Below are 23,646 nucleotides of genomic sequence, written 5' to 3'. Positions count from 1 at the left end.
TTTGTTTAAATGAGGTCTGAGTTCTTGTGGGTGTCGTGTCATTTTTATGCCTCTTTTCTATCATTGTGGGTAATTAGAATCTGATGGTATCTACAATTCTCAGGTCTTGATAATTCCTTGATCTAGCTGGATTTTGTTGAAATCATGGAGGACCTTTCTTTGTGAAAGTAACTACAGGGAAAACAGAGATGAAGGAGAGAAAGCCCCAATCTCAAGGAGTCAACTCATTCTCAATATCAGGTTTTTTATAGTCTATATTTTCTATAGACCTTGATGCAAAGGGCCTGTTATTTGTAAATATTACCAATGGATAAGCAGTACTGTTTTTCATGACCCCTGGTTCTTGTGCTTTTAATTACATTAGGTAAATTGGTGAATTGTAGGTGTGATATATTTAAGCCACCTCAGAAAAGAGCTAATAAAGGCATCTATAAAGATAAGCCACATCTTACATACTATACAGAATTAAAAAACAATCTTCATAATAGTTAATATAACACAATAAAAGCTAATACAAGGTGTTTGCTCTGTGCCAATCATATATATATCTCCTAACACAGCAATTCCGTGAGAGGGGTACTATTATTATCTTTGTTTTACAGATGAGAATACAAAAAGAGAGAGAGAGAGAGAGGAGAGAGAGAGGGAGAGAGAGAGGGAGAGGGGGAGAGAGGGAGAGAGAGGGAGGGGGAGAGAGGGAGAGAGAGAGAGAGAGAGAGAGAGAGAGAGAGAGAGAGAGAGAGAGAGAGAGAGATTGCACTAAGAGGTTGGAAAAGAGGAAAACCTCTCACAGCACCTCATTACTGAACTGAGTTTAATCAAAATCTGAGAAGAGAATAAGAAATTCCAATGACACTACACTGAATTAGGTGACTGGGCTATAGCAAGCACAGAAAACAGTCACACAAAGATAGGTTTAAGTTATTGTTTGTACACAAATTAGCCTTGACTATTTGAGGAAAGATTCCAATGAGTGTTAAGATTTAGACAAAGATATCCTTAATAATTGTCAGGAAAATAAAACCAGTAATATAGGAAAGATAATGTAGAAGAGTGAGCAATGTGTTTAATAAAATAAACCATGAGAAACACAGTTGCATATTTATGATATCAAACCCTAAAATAAAAATGTATCATTTAAATACAATTATTTCATTTAAATATTAAAATATTTCTAAGCTTCAGAAATACAGCCTCGGTTTTCATTTCAACGTTTGCAGCCATGTACATCTGTGCAAATCTCATTTGAAAGATAAGTCTGGAGAAAACTAATAAATCAGGACATGTTTTTGTATCATAGGCAAGGGATAAAAAAGTTATATTGGGGTCTAAAACATATGTTTTTGTTTCCCATTTAATAAAATTTCTGAATAAAAACGATTTTTAAATGTCTAGAAAAGACTGGGCATAGTTGTTCATGCCTGTAATCCCAGTACTTTGGGAGGCTGAGGCAGGAGGATCATTGAAGATCGAGAGCTGGAGACAACCCTGTGCAACATAGCAAGACCTGTCTCCATTAAAACATGGAAAAATTATCTGGGGCCGGGCACAGTGCCTCAATGCCTATAATCCCAGCATACTGGGAGGCCAAGGCGGGCAGATCACCTGAGGTCAAGAGTTCGAGACCAGCCTGGCCAACATGGCGAAGCCCTGTCCCTACTAAAAATACAAAAAAATTAGCTGGGTGTGGTGGTGTGTGCCTGTAATCTCAGCTACTGAGGAGGCTGAGGCAAGAAAATCGCTTGACCCAGGAAGATGGAGGTTGCAGTGAGCCGAGATCGCACCACTGCACTCCAGCTTGGGCAACAAGAGCAATAACTCCATCTCAAAAAAAAAAATAAGTTTCCAGTTGTGGTGGCACATACATGTCCCAGCTACTCAGGAGGCTGAGGCAGGAGGATCACTTGAGCACAGGAGCACAAGGCTGCAGTGAACTATGATCACACCACCACACTCCAGCCTGAGTGACAGAAAGAGGCCCTATCTCTTTAAAAAAAAAAAAAAAAAGAATGAAAGTTGATGAACAGTATATATAGAATATTGTCACAAAAATTACAAAATAGTGGAATATTATAAATCATGCATTTTAGGAGCCAGTGTTCTGAAGTTCAACTGCCTGGTTTGAATCACAGTTCAATCAGCCTACTAGTTTGGTCCAAGTTCCCTTGAACACATTACTTGGCCTCTTTCCTCAATTTAAAGAAAGAGTACCAAGAGCACCTACTTAATAAGGTTATAAGGTTGTTTTAAGAATAAAATAAAATAACATAATAAAATAATATTTGCAGTGCTCTGCTTGGCTCCTGGTGGGGACTCAACAGGCACTAGCTATTATTTTCATTATATTTCATGATATAAGCATTTACTATTTATGCATAAGGTACACTTAAGACAGAACTAGAAAATCAATTTCCTGAAAATTCCTAAAACCACTAGAAAAAAAGTAAAGCCCAGCTGACCAGCTATTTCAGTAACATACTCCTTAAAAATTCTATAAAATTTGACCTGAAGTCTAAAATAAAATTACCAGCCTCATTGATAGCAATACACACATATATATATATATGTAAGGCTTCCTAAAGAGGGATGTAGATATATTCTTAGGCAAGACAAAATATTTAATATATTAACTCTGATTTGGTATCCCTGGGGTTTTCCCAATCCAAAGAAATAAGCCTAGGGAAACTATAAAAAGCAACAGCCCATAGTTTAAAAACAACACCAACAAGCAAACTGATCTGTTAATTCCAAAGCATTCATCTGCAAGACCGACCAACCACATTTGGGTAAAGGTGCTGTGCTCCTACAACATTTTTCAAAAACCTTGCATCATGTACAGTTTCTTTATAAAGGCTTATTAGGTGGAGCTTGTTAAGACAGTAGTTAATACAGCAAATTTAAAAGACCCAGAAACTATCTTCTGGCAAATATCATTTTGAGTGGGCAGCAATCAAGACAAGCTTTTAATTTTATATTCGCACGCCGCATCATTCTTTCCTCCCCATCTGACACCTTTCACTTTTCCTCTACTTGACCTCAGTTTCATGATGTACAGCCGACGATGAAGTCTATAGTTCTAAATTTGATGCCTTGAACTGTTTAGAGACAAGACACTGCAACACTAGCAAAGTAATTAAAAGTATGTTTTGCATATGTGGCATATAACACATTTAATCTTGAATGATGTCATCGGTTACCATTTATCAGTATGTCTTACTTTCAAAAGTCATATAGGAAATTCATGTCTCTTGGTTGAGAATATTAATTTATATACATTTCCTGTGAGCTGGAAACAGACGGAGAGGAGTACTTACTTTTGCTCAACAAAGAGAGGATCAAAGAATTCCGTCGTGATTTTGTTTGCATATAGGGAACAGCCGGTCATGGAGCACAGCCCTAACAAGTATCAGAGGGAAAGCACTATGGTTAGTGTGATTTCATTCACATCATCAATTACCTTGCTTGGAAGAAAGTTGCTATTTACCTGACAGTATGAAGACAATCCCAGCCAAACAAGCAATTTTAGCTTTGGCTTTATCGGAGCCTCCGACTTTGGTACACTTCATGCCAAAGAGGGCAAATATGGAACCAAAGAAGCCCAGGCTGACAGCGGCGATCATAAGTCCTCTGCATGCCTGGATATAACCTGCAATTAGAGTAGGTCATTTACGTTACATAAAGCATGTGGCTGTCCAGGGAGAAATCCTCATTTTACATTGTCATTCTGGATGTTTGTTTTCCAAAAAGGTAACTGTAATGGTGAAAACATGTGGTAAGACAAGCAAGAAAGGAAAGCGAGTTAATCTACAGGGAGTGCCTGTTCTAGGTCACACACTGTGAAGCGCGGTTTATGTGGAATCCTCAGGACAGATCTCTGAGTGTTATTTCCATATGCACTGATGAGGAAACTGAGGCACACAAAGGTTATGTGACTTACCAGAGGTGAGTCAGAAAGTAGCAGACATGGATTCCATCCCACATCAGACTACAAGTTCCATGTAACATTGCCTTGTACTGTGAAAAAACATCATCTGCCACCATCGCAACTCTGTAGCTCCTCCGCTCATTGGACCTTAAAAATGTGTTTTCATGGTTCTGACATTATCAAATGCTAAGATTTATAACTGGGCAGCAGAAAGAGCTCCAAAGGGTCAAACCTTCCAATATTAGTGGAAGGTTATTAATAGGAGACTGACTGGAATATCATCATGAACCATGGGGGGGTCTAAGGGAATATTTTAGTGAACTACTATTATTTTCAGGACATATATAATAAAACTGGGTTTTTAAAAGCACTATTTTGTAGAAGAGTCATTTATAGTGATTAAGTCAACTGTTCTCCTATAAATGAATGCCTTTAAAGTACCCTAAAAAGTATGTTCTGTGAGTTCGTCTGTTCATCCTTCCTGTGTTATTCTTTTTCTTAGTCACGTATTTTTATTTGCACAGCCAGGGTACAGGGTAAACTTCAGTGTGGCTTTTGTCCAGGTTTTCACATTAACAGGGTTTAAACTAATAAGCTTTTACCACATAAGTCATTTTCATTTCAGCCTGAAACAATGCCATATTTCAATCTAAAATAGTGATAGTAGCACATACTGGGTGTAAGTAAATATTTGCTAAGCAAATGAACATATATACCTACATCAGATTTACATTTGGAATTAAACTTTTTAACTGGAAAAAACCTCTCATGTGCCAATATATGACGAGTCATTTATAAGTGGTGTTCAAGCAAAGCCACAATAAATAATAATTCCAAAATCATGATAATCATGAATTTAGGGAGTACATACTAGTGGCCTCCAGTTCAATTTCTTCTTTTTCTTTTCTTTTTTTTTTTTTAAGACAAGATCTCACTTTTGTTACCCAGGCTGGAGTGCAGTGGCATCATCATAGCTCACTGCAGCCTCCAATTCCTGGGTTCAAGAGATCCTCCTGCCTTAGCCTTCTGAGTAGCTGAAACCATAGGCGCTTGCCACCACCTGTGGCTAATTTTTAAATTTTTTCTAGAGACAGGGTCTCGCTATAATGCCCAAATTAGTCTCAAATTCCTGGCTTCAAGTGATCCTTTTGCCTCAGCCTCCCAAAATGCTGGGATTAGAGGCATGAGCCACCACACCTGGCCCCAGTCTGTGTTTCTTTGGGAAAGAATGAAATTGAAGTTTTAATCCTATTCCTTGGACCCGTTTTTTAAGAGAAAACGGGAGCTGCTCTACTTAGTGTAAACACTTTAGACTCCCACAGATGCAGACTGCAAGGACAGCCACCTTCTACTGTGTAGTGTGAACTATTTCCATACAAAAACCAATTTCACTAACACCGTGGCTATCAAAAACAGCAAAACAAACTGATTTTTAGGAAAACAGGATAATGAAGGCTTCTTTCATCGCAAACATTGTGCTGCAGGGCTATCTGGGTCTCCACTGCCAAATGCTGAACCAGCTCTATTTTAAACTTCAGTCCTCAAGTTCCCCAGCCAGAGCCCAGACAGCAAGTAGAGGCAAGACAGAGAGGGGAAGCCTGTCAGTCCCTTACAAGATTCAAGAGAGCCTGCGAGGACAACCCAGACTGGTTCATCACTTACCACCAGGGCTACTCGGACAGTGTGGTTTCACTCTTTTTGTGAAATTCATTTTAATCTCTGATTTTGAGGTTTTATAACGGACTCTGACTGCAGTCATTAAATAAACAAAAAATGGGGGACTCATCTATTTATATATACTCCCAGGAAACATTAGCATGTACCCTAATTTGCATTTCCGTTAGTTATCTTCCATGCTTTGTAAACAGAAAGTGCAAGTTGTCAGGAATTTACCAAAGGTTAAATTCGACAATCTGGTCATTGAGAACGCGGAATGCATTTCCCAGATGATAAACAGTGGGTAGAATCCCAGGCCAACCAATTTGATTCTTAATACAACAGGGAAAATAACAGTAGTCTTTAAACTTTATGTAATCACCACTCATAACATTTGTCCCAAGTTTCTCACTCTGAGATGCCCTGTCTCAGCCCTGGTATTGGCAGCAAGACCCGCTTTGGTCTCTTGACACAAGCATGAGAGGAGAAGTGGGCAGGGCAGATTCTGATCTGGTCAGGTCCTTCTTTTGTGCCAACCAGAACCCGGATTTGGAAAGTGAGGTACCTTTCTCCAGCCTGAAGAGTAGCAATAACTTGCTAATTTTGCGCATGCACAAAGAAGGCAATTTACAAGGACAATCATTGGCCAGATTTTCTGAAATGGAGAGCAAAGAGCTGGGGATAAACTCCCCTGCTAACCATAAATGTAATGGAGTTGCTCGTAAGCCTGAGATTTGTAAATTCTCCGTGTTCTAAGGCTACCAGTCCTTATAGCACCCACAGATCAGAGCCAAGATGATTCCAACAAACCCTTTCAGAGTTCTTCTTTTGCAAAGCAGACCTCTACAGCCTTGCTTTTTAACAGTTCCTGAGGGCAAAACTTACAAGTAACACCAGCAGGAGAAGTGGTAGTAAAAACCTAGTCAAGGAGGCCATTATTTTTGACAGGTCTAATTTACTGACACTGTTAATAGCTAATTAACACATTAAGGTGCTGAGGCATGAACATATTTATTTAGAAGTTCTCTGAAGTATAATTTATAGTTAGTTCTCCGGGGAGAAATAGCAAGCATTCCCACTAGCAAAAATAGATGGCATACACTAAAAACAAACTGGCTGAAAATTATTCTCAGCTGAAGTTCAAGTGGTACTCTGAAAGGAGTATGGGTTAACAATAAACAGAAATCACAAGCTCATTCAACTGTGAAATTTTCAAATAGTAAAATACAGCGACTTTAAATTAATGAACTCTGTTGGAGGAAACCTTCAAGGTGTTCCTTAAAAGTTAAGTGTTTTCCAAATTATGTGTACTTTATTTTCAATTGCAAATCAGCAAAAAACGAAAACATCCACTTGGTGGAGACAATTTGCTAATAGCACCTGTGCTAGTTGATTTTTTTTTTTTTTTTTTTTAGGAGGGAAAGAAAAGAATGTACTTTTATTTTCCTGGTAGCTTTGTGTACTTCTGCAAATCCTTTGAGAGAACAGTGGTATGAGGAGGGCAGGAACTCGAAAGTTTCACCTCTGGTGCTTCTATTTACCCAAGGTATGCCCTTGGTTATAGGACCTAATCTGTCTGAGGCTCAGTTCTCTCATCTGTAAAACAGGGATAGCAGCACCTCCTTCGCAGGATGAATAATATGGGTGTCTGCTGAGTAGTACGAAAGTCATCAAAGCATCCCTTCATATTATAATACTACAATGGAGTCTAAGCAGAAATTAGAGCTGGGTTCTTAACATGGCATAACATTAAATCTAGACATATAGCTTTGCTAGGCCTCATTTTCCTTATAAGGAAAACAAGTGGCAATGATACCCCTAGGGGAGGGGAATCAGAGAATTCTTTATATAAGAAATACAGGGCTGGGCGTGTGGCTCACGCCTGTAATCCCAGCATTTTGAGAGGCAGAGTCGGGCAGATCACTTGAGGTCAGGAGTTCAAGACCAGCCTGGCCAACATGGTGAAACCCCGTCTCTACTAAAAATACAAAAATCAACCAGGTGTGGCAGTGGGTGCCCGTAATCCCAGCTACTCAGGAGGCTGAGGCAGGAGAATCACTTGAACCCAGGAGGTGGAGGTTGCAGTGAGCAGAGAACATGCCCTAGCACTCTGTCTTAGGGGACAGAGTGAAACTTTGTCTCAAAAAAAAAAAAAAAAAAAAGGTAATTCAGAATAATGACCTCATCGTTTGACTCCAAGAGTTCTTCCACCTAACACAAGATAGGCAAGAGTCACGAGCCTTCTCTCTCCCTTCCTGGATTGTCTTCCCTATCTAGAGCTCATGCCTGGGTTTAAGGGCAGGGCTGTTCTACTCAGGTCACCATGGCAACTTTCTCCAAAGGCAATGTCAGGACCAGCACCCACCAGATACGGCTGCCCTGGGAATGCAAGGTAGAGAGGACAAACAGAGGGGCCCTACCCTGGAAGCGTCCACGTGCAGGTGGGGGAATCAACTCCCCTCCACAGGAAAACATAGTTGCACGATTTAACCCTCCAAAATGTTATTCTGAGAGATGCAGAAAAGTAAGTTTGTTTTGCGGTAAGAAATGCCCTCTTAAGCCACAGATGGCAAAGTCATCAAAAAACAGGCTGATAAATATGATTCTATTACAAATTTCAAAGTCCTGTATGAGAAAAGGCACCACAAATTTAAAAGACAAACAATGGTGTGAAATTGCAACCTGCATCACAAATCAAGGACTGAACAAATCATCAAAACCACAAAGAAACAACAGAACCATGGGCCTAAGATATGGACGCCAATTCACAAAAGAGAAGAAAACAAATGATCAGTAAATATATAATAAGACGGGTTTTGACCATTTTTATAACCCGTGATTTTGACCATGGCAATAAGGGAAATTCCAACTAAAGTGATAACAAGATGGCCAGGCATGGTGGCACACACCTGTAATCCCAGCACTTTGCGAGGCCGAGAAGGGTGGATGACCTGAGGTCAGGAGTTCGCGACCAGCCTGACTAACATGGTGAAACCCTGTCTCTACTAAATACAAAAAAAATTAGCCGGGCATGGTGGCACATGCCAGTAATCCCAGCTAGTTGGGAGGCTGAGACAGGAGAATTACTTGTACCTGGGAGGTGGAGGCTGCAGTCAGCTGAGATTGTGCCATTGCACTCCAGCCTAGGCAACAAGAGCAAAACTCCATCTCAAACAAACAAACAACAACAACAAAAACCAACAACAAAAACTGGATTAACAGAGTGGTGAGAATGTGGAGAAGCAGGTACTTTCATACACTGTCAGTGGAAAGTAATTTGACAGTACGAACTGAATATTAAAATGCACGTGTATTCTACTGTTCTTCCAAAACCATTTCTCAGTGGAATGGAGTCTACAGAAATAAACACACATACAAAGAGGTGAATATAAAGATTTTCAGTAAAGCACCACCAACAAAGAAAAGTTGGAAAATGTCCAATGCCTACAATGGATCCGTGGTTAACTAAGCCATTTTATGCAGTCTAATGAATATACCATGCATCAGTTATACGGAGTCACTTCTATTAACTACTGACTTGGAAAAATATATTAATTTTAAAGTGTTGTACAACGGTAGGTAGTGTCATGCCATTTATGTTTTTAAAAGTCATTTTTTAGTCACATGAGCACACAGGAAGACCATTTTGCAAGTTGGATGACATATAAATGTCACTCCTCTCTGCTCTCCTCCCAGCTAACCAGGACAACTATTCCTACTTCCTCTTCACTCCCTGATCTGCCCCCAGACAGGTCTGGTACCACCTCCACTCTCACTGCAGACACGTAAGAGAAAACTTTATTATTCTGCACTTAATAATATTCATAGAGCATTTATTTCCTTCTCTCCTTTGTCCCCCAGCTGTCCTACAGAAGGAAGCATACCTGTCTGGCACTATCTCAGGGAACAATAGAAGAGTGTTACAACAGAAGAGTGTTCAGAGGACAGTAACATATTGCTGACTATAAACCACAGAAACAAGAGAATGCCTGTTCATCTACCTGGATGCGTGCTCTACAAACCACAGAAAACTCACCGGTAATGCTGGCGGAATAAACACTGTTCTGGCTGCTTATTTTACCCAACAGGACACGGACCCGGGCGCCACCCTTAAAACTAGATGCGTATTCCTTATACGGAGGTTCCATCAAATACCACGTTGAGCAACAGTTTGCTTTTCGTGGCAAACCCCATCTTAGAGGAATCAATTCTTTTCTTTCATTTACACAGCTATGTAAACAAAAACTGCAAGTGCGGTAATAAAAGAAAAAGAAACACCTGAAATCTAGAAATACGTAATGTAAATAACTCCTCTTAAGTTTCTGCCGGGATCCGTTTGCTGTAAAATCCTGGAAGCAAAGAGCCTAGAACTTGGGCAATCACTGGGACCGGGCTGACATCAGCTGTTGTCTTGAAACTCAACAGAGCCAGAGTTCTGTGTGAATATCCACCAGCTGCTACCAGCATAAGGCCTAACCGGAGCGACGCAGGTGAACCTCTACAAAGGAATAACCCAGGACAGCAGCAGGCACAGGGGACTCGGATGCAGAACTGGTCAGCTCCCGGGCGCCACGCTCGCACGGCCCAAGATTCCCTACCCTCTGCCGACTCATCGTGGCACCGCAAGGGCTATTATTTTCCTAAAACTCGGAGGAAGTGTTTGCAGTGTTGCCTCGGCGGACAAGTTTGTAGAAGCTCTTTAAAGGGAAACAACAACAAACCCTGCGATATGTTTTCCCCCTTCCAACCTCGCACCCCCACCCCCGCCTACTTTTAAAAGAACCAACGAAATGGCTCAAGGGAGGGCAGGACAAGCGGATTTGGCTTGCAATGACACCGTTTTCATCAGAACCCAGCCTTCGGGGAACGTAGGGGAGGTGGAGGAGACAAGTCCCCGCAGCATGAACTGTGGGTCCCAGCAGTCCCCAAGATATGGGGGGTGGAGGGGCAGCCGCGTCCTCGACTCTCAGGACGGCAAAGCTCCCCCATCCCCCGACGCCCGGGAGTCACCAACCCCGGCCTGTCTGCGTGTCCCCCCTCCCGGGGTCCCGGGCTCGAACAGGCGCCCCGCGAGACAGCCGTCAGGAGAGGACAGGCACCAGGGACCGTCCCCGGCTCCCTGAGGCCCTGTGGAGAGAGACTGGTCGGGCCTCAGAGGAGTCCAGTCCGGGGGTCCTGCTGGGAGTATTGGGGACCAGAGGGCGCCCAGCGGGCTGGCCATCGAGGAGGGAGGGCCGAGGGCGGGGGCCGCGGGGATGCAGACCGTCCAGCGCCAGCATGGAAGGGAAGTCCTTGCAGTTGGAGACGCCCGTGGAGTCGGTAACGCACGCCTTCCACAGGTTGGCCCAATAGGTGGCGGTGGTGATGACCGTGCCGTCAATGGTAGACACCTTCCAGTAGTCGGTGGGCAACGTGGAGGACACCAGTACCCAGCCCGAGATGGAGACCATGAAGGCGATGATCTCCGAAGCCGTGCTAGCCATGCCGCCCGCTGCAGCCCTGCTCGCTCTCGCGCTCCCACTCTGCGCCGCGACCCCCGCACTCCCAACCCCGCGGCTCTGCCTCTCGCCTCCGCCTCCGTCCACTGTCCCCGCCCACCGCCCCGCCCACCGGACCCGGCGCCAGGGGGCGCGCGCGATCCGGCACACCCATGCCCCGGCCCGTGAGGGGCTCAGAAGGCTGGCGGTCGCTCCCCGTATTCTCCACCTGCAGCTGGCCAGCGCCCGCGTGCGGGAGGAAGGCCGGCCTGCGCTCCCCTGCGCCGAAGGGCCGCAGAGAAGAGCTCGCTTGTTGGAGCGGCTCAGGTTCAGACTGGCACCGGGTGTGGACAGCCTGCTGCGCCCCCACCTCACCACCCCGACCCAGCCCTACCCAAGGCAAATAGCTTGGCTTCCTGACTACCTTGTAGAAGCGGAGCAGGAAAAGCCTTTTGCGTGCCCTGAAAGGACACGGTTTGGCAACTCAGTCCTCGGTTTGCTGAACTCTAAAGGTTTGCGTGCCACGCTTGTTTGGGTGACTCTGTTTGACTTGTCAAGGAGGGATCACTGTGCAGATTCTGGGCTGGAAACCGGCCTTGCCCTCAAAACTCTGCAGTTCTTTTTGGCCTGGTGGTATGCGGAAAGTCATGGCAAAAAGGTGCGTGGCACAGGCCTAAAGTCAAGATAGCAGCAGATGGGGCATCCTGACAATCTTGATCTTGCTGGTGTACTCATACCAATGCACTATACAGAGGGCATTTGTTTAACACATTTTCCCTGTAGGTCCATTCCAGCTCCCAGGTCTATGAAAGGATGCTGCTATCCCAGTCAAAACTGCCATCTTGACTTTTTTTTTGTTTTTAAACCACCTCCACCTCTCACGCCTAATTAAAATATAAACTGATTCATTCCTTCATCCCTTCATTGCTGTCTAAAAGTAAACATAACGATCAGGGTGTACTTCTGGCTCCTGAAGCCACAAATCTGGGCATAAATGAGAGAACAAGGACACTGGGGTTATTATTTGTCCACTTAAAAGTTCTTGCAGTTCTTGGTATGAGCTTCCAGGGTTCACTTGTTGCCAAAAGTAACGAAAGGTCTAAAACCAATCAGTCTGCTGTGATAAATCTCGTATTAACCCTCTGTGTCACTATCTTTAGGTAGAGACACTCTGGTTCAATGTGAAGAATTTCTTAATTTCCCTTTGTCACTTTTTTTTTTTAAACCAAATGGGTGCCCAGTGAAATTAGAGGTGACAGGGTGACTGGAGAAGAGAGGAAGCTGGACATAGAATCATCAAAACTTAGATTGGAAGAACCACTGGAGACCAGCAGGACACACTCCACACTCAAAACAATTATCCTGTCTATTTCTAGAGATAATGTTTAGCCCATGCTCCACCCTTCAGGACCTGCAGTTCAGCGCATGGCAAAATATCTACTGTGTTTTTTCGTGTTTTGACAGCCCTTTTAAGAAAGCTTTTCTTCCTATTGAGCCCAAATCTGTCTGTCTTCAATGTCTATCCAAATGCTGTAATCTGTGCTCTGAGAACACAAAGTCAGTCCTACTCTTGCAGCCGTGCAGCAGCGCAGGTGGTGAGCTTCTATGTGCTTAACAGTCCACGGCTTTCGTGAATGGGTACAAGGGTGACGATGCAGACACAGTTACCCTACTGTTCTTCTCTGAACCCCAACTTGTCCTGATGTATCATGTTAGGTTCACTGGTAAGCTAAACTTAAAAACCAAGTTTGAGAAGTATCTTCCTAACCTCTTCCTTCTCATCCTCCTTGCTATGCAAATCAGTCACCTTTGAGCAATGACTACAAAGCATCCTCTATTCTTTTGTATGGCTTGCCTTTTAAAAGTGTTTTATCATCTGTTTTTTTGCCCTCCAGCATATTTCCACTATTATTTCTATGCCATATTCCTTTCTGAATAATCTGCCTATTTATGATCCAATTACTATTTGAAAAACACAAAAACCCATTAACCATAACATTTCTTACTGATTTTTCCAAAATTACAAATTACACAAATTTAATTCTTTATTTCCTGGCCTTGTTTGATAGTCCCTTTGTTTACTGTGACTTGCCCATGGTAGGTACTCACTAAATTGATTATTTCTTTGTTTTTACTAGACAAAACCCTGACTTATTTTTGACACAAAACAAGTGTAGTGCTGTGACCTTTAAGACTCCAGCACTTCCTAATTTATCACCTAGTTGGCTATAAATTCCACTGTGTTTGGATCCAAAGGCATATTGTTTGTTTTAAAGAAAGAACTTTGAAGAATGGTTTGGTGTTTTAAACCAGTCTTCAAAGTTTATTTAACATATAATGTAGTTCTACCTATCATACTTTAAAAATCCATAAACCCAGATTACCGTTGCAACATAGCATCCAGAGGAAACAAATTCTGAATTCCAACTTGGAACACTCTTCTCTCTCTGCTGCATCGCCACACCAGTGAAGCCAGAATCTCTGGGGGTGGCCGTGGTAGCAGTATTTCCAAAACTTCTAAGGTGTACTCAGGCTGAGAACCACAGCTCTGACTGGTTGAGCTTTGTGTATATGTGTATAAGCAGTTAATTTAGCATAACACATGGTGGTATGCATCACAGGAAGAAAGAATATTAATCTCGTTGTTGAAAACTTTGAAAAAAGAAATATTCTATTACTGTAGAGATTGCAACACACAATTTCAACTTAAAAGGGATTGGAAACACCACAAACAATCCATAAATTAAGACTTAAGTGGCAGCACTATTAGTTCCTTTGCCAGCTAAAACAGACTAGGGTCGTCATGCCTGTGGACTTTTTAAATTTTTCTTTCTCCTTTCTATGAGGCTGGACAACCCTAAACTCTTTTCTTTTTCTTCCCTAGAATGTACTACATAGTTACTGTGGAAAGCTGTGTATTAGAGACCATGAAGTGCCTGACCAAAGAATGAAAAATGTTAACTTTCTTCAATACCTAGATAATATTATGTAATGAATCAAACACTTTTATTTTAGAATGTCTTATATCTTATGCTTCTCAAGCTAGTTTAGTCAGGAGAATTCTAAAGATACTATGGAGTAGCATATAATCTAAAAAAAGAATGTCCAGAAATAAAAATGGACCAAATAGAGATTTTTGAGAAGTAGTAATGGATAAATAGCTTGTTTTGCTTTAAGATTATACAGTTCCCAAATAACCTTTGCAGTTAATCTGCAAACCGATTTATAGAATACTTTTGACTGATAAATGCTTCCTTATTTTCTTTAGGATTCAGTTCACTGAAATTTCATAACAGACTCTTCTTAATTTAAATATAAAAGTGAATACATCAAAAAAGGTTGCCTCCTCTAAATTATTCAAAGTAACATCTTAGTTAACAATAGTTTAGTCTTTACAAAAAGCTGTGGATCTTTTCCAATATGAGAACTACTAACTGATCTATAAATTAATAAATTTGACCCAAAGACATATAATGCCCTGAAACATATGCTGTACCTTTCCACTTTTGAGGTCTAAGTCACTGGAATTAGCATTGAAAATTATTTCTTTGGCTTATTATGGTTATTAAGGAGAAACAGAGGATCCCCCCACCCTGGGGTTGTTCAGTAGGAGTGAAAACCAGTTTAGCCAACTAAACAGGAGATTTGCAGAAATTCCTTAATTGAGATTCGGTACACCTACCAAGCAACACAGGTGTGCCTTTCAATAGCTCAAGGATTTTCTAAGCATCACATTTGGTTTCAGTATACATTAGCTCCTTCCTAGATTCCAGTGAGGTGGCGTGCTGCTAATCAGGTGGGAAGAAACTGAATTCCTGATGATACTTGGCTCCTGGGCAGTTGTTTTTTTTAACTAAAAACACACACACACACACACACAAAACTGCCCAGGAGCCAAGTATTGTTACAATGTGTTAAATAAGACATTAATGCTGGTACCAAGATATTAAGAGAGCATATCTGTGTTCTTTTTCCTTCCATTTTCCCTAACATTTCATTTATCTTAATGCTTTATGCAAATCCAGTGATATTTGTAATCTACTTAGCATGAAAGCTACAGAGTGCTAGAACAGTTACAGAATGAACACTTATTCTCACCATTGCATCACCATCATTTATATAGTATATATATATAATGTTTTTTGCAAATTATAACTATACGAACAGTTGCCTTATTTTGTCATTTGGCAACCTGTGAAGTCGTACTCCATCAGAATGTTTCTATGGGCCTATTACAAGTCAGTGCCATATACCTTGTGGATTTGTTTTTCATGCATTCATTTGAAACACACTCATTCCCAATTCTAAATTATCTTAGGATCATCTAGACTCCTCTTGAGCCCCTTGAGTGGAGGGGTACGGTTTGGGTCCCAACAGGAATACCCTTCAAGCCTGCAATGACTCTCACTCTGGGATGCTAGAACCTTCCAGGGCTTGTAGACAGGTTGGGTACATTGTGTTTGTCCATAAGCACTTGATGAATATCAATTTAACCTCCCACCCAGGTCGGGGCAGTATGTTAATCTATATGTTTTGGGCAAGTGATTTTATGTCTCTGAGTTATAGCTCCCTCCTTTGTAAAACAGAGGAGTTATTTTGGATAGCTTCCGAGACCACTTTCAACTCCAAAAACCCCTGAGTCTAGGATTCCTAACGAACTCAGTCATTCACAGATAACATCAAGGAGAGAGAAGCAGTTTTCCTTTGGTGTGTTTACTGTTTTATTCCCACTCACTTTCTGCCTCCCTCCTTTGCTAAATTTAAAGGTGGCGTCCGTATAGATGTGTATGTGGGAGGCAGTGCATGGAGAAAATCTAAAATCTCTACATGTAGACTTATTGTCACTTTTTCCTTCTGTTTAGGAGAAACATGTGATAAAGTATGGTAGTTTCATTCACTTAAGAATCCGGGAGATATAGCGGACAGAGGGTAGATGATGTAACCAGAAAGATGTGAGATAAAATTCTACCTCTGAATGCCCTTGGGCAGGTCCCCTAATCTCACTCAGCATGACTTCTTCAAGTATAAAGCGGGACTAAATGACAGCTTCTTTCAAAGGCGTTGTGAGGATTAGAGAGAATGTATATGAAGGACAGGAATGTAGTAGATGCTTAGTAAATAATGAATATTATTTAGTTCACTCATGCCTCTCATTTCCTTGTGTCTCTTTAAAGAGATAAAATTACATTTTTCATAAAAGTAGTATTAATCAGTCAGACTGACAGCAGTAAGTAAGGATGAAGTGTATTGTAAATCTCAAAGTAGGAAAGCAGAAAGTGTGGAGTCAAATGCCAACACGGAAGGGGCTGGTGCCCAGAGTGAGGGCAGAGGGAGGGAAACCAGGAAGTCAGAGCAGAGGTTAGTCCAGGGTAGCAAAGGTGGTGGGGGGTGAGAAATAAAACCGGAGGGCAGTTAAAATTTAAAAGGGTGAACAGCTGGGTGCTGTAATCTCTCTCAGCGCCCCCAGAGGCTGAGGCAGTGAGATCACTTGAGCCCAGGAGTTCCAGATCAGCCTGAGTAACACAGGGAAAGCCCCCATCGCTTTAAAAAAAAAAAAAAAAAGCCAGCCACCTGTAGTCCCAGTTCTTCAGGAGCATGAGCCAGGAGTTCAAGACCAGCCTGCCTGTCTCTAAAAAAAGTAAAAATAAATGAAAGAAGTGACCAGTTATAAGGCAGAGAGAGTAAGGGGAACAAAAATTGCAAAGAGAAAAGCAAGGGGCAAGAAATAAAGATAAAGGAGAGAAGAAGCGGGAAATCAGAGGGAGACAGCACTGGGACGAGAAGCTGAGCAGAGGACACTGAGGACAGAGTGAATGATTTCCATATCCCTTGGTTTTCTCAATGACTAGGTGTAAGGAGTGGGAAGCAATACAGTCTAGTGTCTGTTACCAAATGGAGATACTTGCTCCTGTCCCCGGTCCTCACGATAGAGCAGGTGCAAAGTTTATTCCAAGTTACCATGTGGCTCATATTGATAGTCAATATCTACAGTGTGTGAACGAACATGCACAAAATGCATTAAGACAATTCTGGATAACTTGATTTAACTTTATTTTCAGGAAAATTGTGTTTATAATCGAGGTATTTGAACAGGGTACCTAGTTTCCTTACTTCATTTCAGTATATGTCTAGATCTTGCAGTAGGTGAATTGAAGTTCAATAATATGCTGTTTAATGGTGTCCTGAGCAAGGGTCATTCATTATGTTAGTTTGGGCCTGGAACATTTTTCTTTGAGTTCACACACACAGTAAGAAGAGTTCATTAGAGAATTCTTAAATCTGTCTTGTGCATGCTTTGAGCTCTGGCCCGTGCTCTCAGCCAAACGGAGCTGGCCCAGTGACTTGAATGGGAATGTTCTGCCAGTGAGCGCCCACCCTTCTTCCCTGCCATCCTGAGTTGGGGATGTTCTGCAGTGGGCATCATTTACTGTGCTGTGGACTCTCCTTCTCATGTTCATTTTGTTTTCTGGTGAAAACATTTAAAAACCAATGGTTTTTAAATAGCCATAAAAATATTGTTATTTTAAAGGACATCAAACTAAGGTATACATTTTTATTTCTAGAATGCTGAAGTTAAAAAGGACCTTAAAAAAGTTACCTAATTCGATCGAGACCATCCTGGCTAACACGGTGCACGGTGAAACCCCGTCTCTACTAAAAAATATACAAAAAACTAGCCGGGCGAGGTGGCGGGCGCCTGTAGTCCCAGCTACTCGGGAGGCTGAGGTAGGAGAATGGCGTGAACCCAGGAGGCGGAGCTTGCAGTGAGCTGAGATCCGGCCACTGCACTCCAGCCTGGGCGACAGAGCGAGACTCCGTCTCAAAAAAAAAAAAAAAAAAAAGTTACCTAATTCAATATTTTCAAATGAGGAAACTGGGACCCAGAAGTGACTTCTTTTTTACTTTTATTTTTTGAGACGGAGTTTCTCTCTCGTTGCCCAGCCTGGAGTGCAAAGGCGCGATCTTGGCTCACCGCAACCTCCGCCTCCTGGGTTCAAGTGATTCTCCTGCCTCCCGAATAGCTGGGATAACAGGCATGTGCCACCATGCCTGGGTAATTTTGTATTTTTAGTAGAGACAGGGTTTTTCCATGTTGGTCAGGCTGGTCTCAAACTCCCCACCTCAGGTGATCCGCCTGCCGTGGCCTCCCAAACTGCTGGGATTACAGGTGTGAGCCACTGTGCCTGGACTCAAAAATGACTTCTTAATGCGCATTAGGTCATAAAGCATATGTTGAAGTAGTATATCAATTGGAATAACATTTTGCATGTTATTAATATTTTTCAAAAATGTATACATCTGAAAAATTATCTGAGTTTGGTGCTGAAGAAAAATCTGAATTAGAAGCAAGATTTGAATAATATTTAAAAGTTGAGCCAGGCACAGTGGCTCACACCTGCAATCCCAGCACTTTGGGAGGCTGAGGCAGGTGGATCACCTGAGGTCAGGAGTTTGAGACCAGCTTGGCCAAAAGGTGAAACCTTGTCTCTACTAAAAATACAAAAACTAGCTGGGTGTGGTGGCGCACGCCTGTAATCCCAGCTATTTGGGAGACTGAGGCAGGAGAATTACTTGAACCTGGGAGTTGGAGGTTGCAGTGAGCTGAGATCACACCACTGCACTCCAGCTTGGGCAGCAGAGTGAGACTCTATCTACAAAAAAATGTTGAAAACTACCCTATTTCATCTAGGTTCTCCTCAAAGATATATTTATGTCCCCCAATAAAATATTTACAAGTGTATTACTAGGAGGCTTTGTGATTCAGGTTCATGCAGTCGTCTCTATACATGACTTCTGAATAGTAACATAAAAAGAAAGGAAATCACAATGGAATTGTATGCTGATAACACGGCAGACTGATAATAGACACACCTCTCTTTGTGGTTCAGAGCAATAGCTGTTTCTATGTTTGATTTAGGGTTTGTGAAGAATAAGAAAAAGATCTAAAGAACAAAGTTGATGTCATGTTTTTCCTGTATTATCATAACTGCCACACCTCTAGAATTTCTGGCATAAATCTTTCTGACAACCACCATGCCCTATGTCAGCTGCCTCCCACCATACAATTCATCCATATATGTAATCCTGTAGAGTTAAGCAATGTTTTATTTCCAATCAAAACACCATATGAAAGATTATATTGTAATTTTTTGACACGCTAAATAAAGCAGCCAATGAAATTTGGTTAAGCAACCTGAATGATACTCTGTTTATTCTTGAGTTTCTAGAGTTCATATACTGTAGAGGAGAAAAGCAAATAATAAAATTTTATTATTTCATATTAATTTCCAGATGTGATTGAGAGGATTCAACAAATTAAAGAATAGATATTATAGAACTGGGTATACTATAGGCATTTGCTAAATGTTGTTGAATTTAATTTTATTAGTCAAAAAAGGATATATGCTTAATATTGGTAGAATGTTAAGCATGAACTCTCGAAAACAAACTGTAAATGTCTAATTTTTATTTGCTCTTTTGAATATAATCTTCTAACATGAAGAAGGAATGTCATATCCTTTCAAATTAAAATCTTATGAATATAAGGCTTTGTCAGTTCATACTTTAAACAATTAAATTAATCTTCAAATAATTGCTTTTTTCGTCTTTTACAATGGATTGCATATATGCATATAAATGTTTATCACTAAATAATTTTTCTACAGATAGTTTGGAATCACACAATATTAATATGAAATGAATAGAAAAACATGAGCTAATAGAAAATATGAACAGAAAAACATGCTGCATTTTCCTAAATATGAATTTTAGGAATGAAATTTATGAATTTTCCTAATTCATAAACAAACTAATAGAAAAACATACTGCATTTTCCTAAATTCTTAAATTTTATGAATTTGGGAAATTTTATGAATTTTAGAAAATGCAGTATTTTTTCTTTTAGTCTGTTTTGCTACCTGGAATAGGTGTATGGTAACTTCACTCACAGATTAGACTCACCAGTTTCTTATACTCTTTTTCCTAACAGCCAATTACTTTTGACTTTCAAGACTCTTGTATTTCATTGGCTTAGGGAAAGTCAAGCTAAGCTCTAAGTGTTATGTACCTCCACACTTCCACCTATTGTAAATGGCACCATTCTTTGTTACTTAGCACCTGAAAAGCTCTGGTTGACTCTCACTCTCAGGGCAGAAGACTTCTCAAAAGGGTGGATTTTATTTATTTATTTTATTTTTTGAGACAGAGTCTCGCTCTGTCACCCATGCTGAAGTTCAAGGGCGCGTTTCAACTCACTGTTACCTCTGCCTCCCAGGTTCAAGCAATTCTAATGCCTCAACCTCCTGAGTAGCTGGGGTTACAGGCATGCAATACCACCCTTGGCTAATTTTTATATTTTTAGTAGAGACAGGGTTTCAACACATTGGCCAGGCTGGTCTCAAACTCCTGACCTCAGGTGATCCATGTGCCTTGGCCTCCCGAAGTGTTGAGATTACAGGCATAAGCCGTCATGCCCAGCCTAAAGGGCAGATTTTAAATTTCCATATATACTGGTGTTTGCTTTACCTCTCACTGGACAAATGTGAATGTGGGCTTGTACTATGATTTTTTTTTTTTTTTTTTTGCTATGGTCATAACTTGTATTTGTTGTTTATAATATAATAATACATGTATTTATTATTATTATTTATTTTAGACAGAGTCTAGCGCTGTTGCCCAGGCTAGAGTGCAGTGGCACCATCTCAGCTCACTGCAACCTCTGCCTCCTGGGTTCAAGAGATTCTCCTGCCTCAGCCCCCCTAGTAGCTGTGATTACAGGCGTGTGCTACTATGCCCAGCTAATTTTTGTAGTTTTAGTACAGATGGGGTTTCACCATGTTGGCCAGGCTGGTCTTGAACTCATGACTTCAAGTGATTCACCCGCCTTGGCCTCTATGTTCATAACTATGATTATGACCTTTAACTCTCATTTTTAAATTATTTAGTGAATGTAGCATACATATTTCCAGTGCAGTATTTTATTTCTGGCCAAACTGGGCCAAAGATGAACCACACTTGTGGATATATTTCAAAATCACATTGAATTTCAAAGTATGCACATTCATACTCTACATCACATAATTCCATGTAGATGAAATAATGGTGTTTAAATGCTGTCACATTCTCCACCTGCCCTAACTCCTGTGGTTGCTGATATGGTTTGGATCTGTCTGCACCAAATCTCATGTAGAATTGTAATTCCCAGTATTGGAGGTAGGGCCTGATGGGAGGTGATTGGATCATGGAGGCAGATTTCTCATGAATGGTTTAGCACCATCCCCTTGGTGCTATTCTTGTGATAGTGAATGAGTTCTCATCAGATCTGGTCACTTAAAAGTGTGGAGCACCTCCCACCTCACTCTCTTGCTCTTGCTCTGGCCATGTGCCCATGTGACATGCAAGCTTCCACTTCATCTTCCACAATTACTGTGAGTTTCCTGAGGCCTGCCCAGAAGCCAAGTAGATGCCAGCATCATGTTCCTGTACAGCCTGCAAAACCTAGCAATTAAACCTCTTATCTTTATACATTACCCAGACTCAGATATTTATAGCTATGTGAAAATGGACTAACACAGTTGTGAAGTAACAAACATAGAATACATTTTTACATATGAAAAATATAAGGTCAATTCAGCCTTGGGAGTGTTATTGTTTGTTCTTAATCATTAAACTTGGGTGCAATGTATGGAAATAGCACTGAACTGGCATTTAAAGGACCTGCCATCTGTTCTAGCTGTCACTACCTTGCTGTTCATATTTACATGTGATTGGGCCCATTTTTCCCGTCTAAAAAGTGAGTGTGGTTAAAAAGTGAGTGTCGAAAGAAGTCTCAAAAGCTCTGCCTAGCTCTAGTGATAGAGGAAGGAAATAAAAAATGCAATGGGAGAATATTGTTTCCTCCTCCCCTTCAGACAGTGCAAACAAAGGAAAAACAAGGAATGGGAGAGACAAGGAAATAAACTAGAAAGAGAGGAAGGCTCAGACGCAGAGTGTGATGGGGTCATTGTACACATATGCAACTAGCAAGAGACAGAACCACGGAGAAATCTCTTTCTCAGCACTCCAGAGATTTGCCCTTTAGTTCTCAAAGTTGGCTTAAGTTTTGCCCATACTTGCCCCAGCTGCCCCAGTTTCTCCTAATTATGCTCACTTGCGTATAGTTGCCTCTTAATTAGAAGCAAAGAACAGGAACCTACAGCCTGGTCATTCTGAATTCCTCCCTGCCTCCAACAAGTGTTACAAAGGAAAGGCAGACGAGTTCTATTTATTTTCTGCACAAGGTCTGCTTTCCTTTACAACTATTCTCAGGCATTGGTGCCTATGTTTACTTTCATGGTTGGAATTAAGCATTTGTAGAAGGTTCCTCGGCAGGTTAATGACGGAGCCAGATTTAGCACGCACAGCTGCTGAATTCTCAGTGTGGGCCCTGGGCCACTGGGCCACTGGGCCACGTGGTCATTCCACCCGGTGTTCCAGTCAGATACTTGTTAACTGCAAGCCACTTCCTACGCCAGTAGTTGTGAACAAGCTTTATTAAACATGACACATCCACAAGAGCCGAACACCCAAACCTCAAAACTTGAAAAACACTACTTATCTCTTCCAGTTCTAAGCAAAAAGTATCACATAGTAGTAAACTGGTATCGTCAGTGTCAGTGGAAAAAAACAATGTCTTCCCCCAACCCCCAATAAAACTACCCTCCCTATGTCAATTACTCAAGCTATTAAGTTAGACTAACAAGCTTGATCATATTTTACAGGTGACAAACGTAGCCAACGTTAAGAATTAACATTACTTCTCATTTCCCAGTCAGAGCCACTAGCTAGCATGCAATTTTTGTTTAGTTTTTTGTCTGATATTTTCAAAGAATGCATATATGCCAAGTATTTGCTATTTAACGCATATTAACCACTAAAAAGTGGTCTTTTGTAACTAATGTAAGCAGTTCTTAAAAGTAAACTTTTTTTTTTTTTTTGAGACAGAGTCTGTCTCTGCTCTGCTGTCCAGGCTGGTGTACAGTGGTGCTATATTGGCTCACTGCAACTTCCACATCCCAGCTTGAGCGATTCTCCTGCCTCAGTCCCCATCAAGTAGCTGAGATTACAGGTGCATGCCAGCCCACCAGGCTAATTTTTATATTTTTGACAGAGAAGGGGCTTCACCATGTTGCTCAGGCTGGTCTTGAACTCCTGACTTCAGGTGATCCTCCCACCTCGGCCTCCCAAAGTGCTGGTATTACAGGCGTGAGCCACCTTGCCCAGCCAAAAGTAAACATGTGTTAAAGGGTCAAGATGATCTTTTGAAAGCTGAATAAAATACTGTACTCTATGGGATGCTGCAAATTTCTATGGAAATGAGAATTATAACTATGGGAGCTGAAAATAATGAGTGCCTTCTTTATTCAACAGTTTTTCTAAAAAAAACGAATATGTAAGTGTTCTCAGGACAATATACTGGAAAGGTAGAAAATACAGTTTCAATAAGAAATAAAGCCATCTTGTAGTTAGCTTTTTATTACTAACTTACCTTTATATATTATTCAAGCCCTTAAATAATGCAATAACTTTCTTCTAGCTGCACTTTTCTAA

The 23,646-nt window shown here is 41.2% G+C and overlaps 1 protein-coding gene across 2 annotated transcripts in view; it reads right to left on the bottom strand.

The window, feature by feature from the left end:
* Positions 1-23,646, bottom strand: part of CLDN10 (claudin 10) — a 140,309-nt gene that overhangs the window by 14,527 nt on the left and 102,136 nt on the right. The window contains exons 1-3 of one of the 2 annotated variants that reach the window (XM_007960699.3): positions 10,845-11,152; positions 3,485-3,646; positions 3,315-3,396 (exon numbers count right to left, since the gene is read on the bottom strand). In XM_007960699.3, the coding sequence (XP_007958890.1) occupies positions 3,315-3,396; positions 3,485-3,646; positions 10,845-11,064 (464 nt within the window). In that variant the 5' untranslated portion in view covers positions 11,065-11,152. Of the gene's footprint in view, positions 1-3,314; positions 3,397-3,484; positions 3,647-10,844; positions 11,153-23,646 lie in introns of those variants that run through there. The other variant, XM_007960700.3, reaches the window with a different exon arrangement.

The sequence above is a fragment of the Chlorocebus sabaeus genome, chromosome 3 (genome assembly GCF_047675955.1).
Source record: "Chlorocebus sabaeus isolate Y175 chromosome 3, mChlSab1.0.hap1, whole genome shotgun sequence".
Classification (NCBI taxonomy): Eukaryota; Metazoa; Chordata; class Mammalia; order Primates; family Cercopithecidae; genus Chlorocebus; species Chlorocebus sabaeus.
This window is presented reverse-complemented; position numbering and strand designations above follow the sequence as displayed.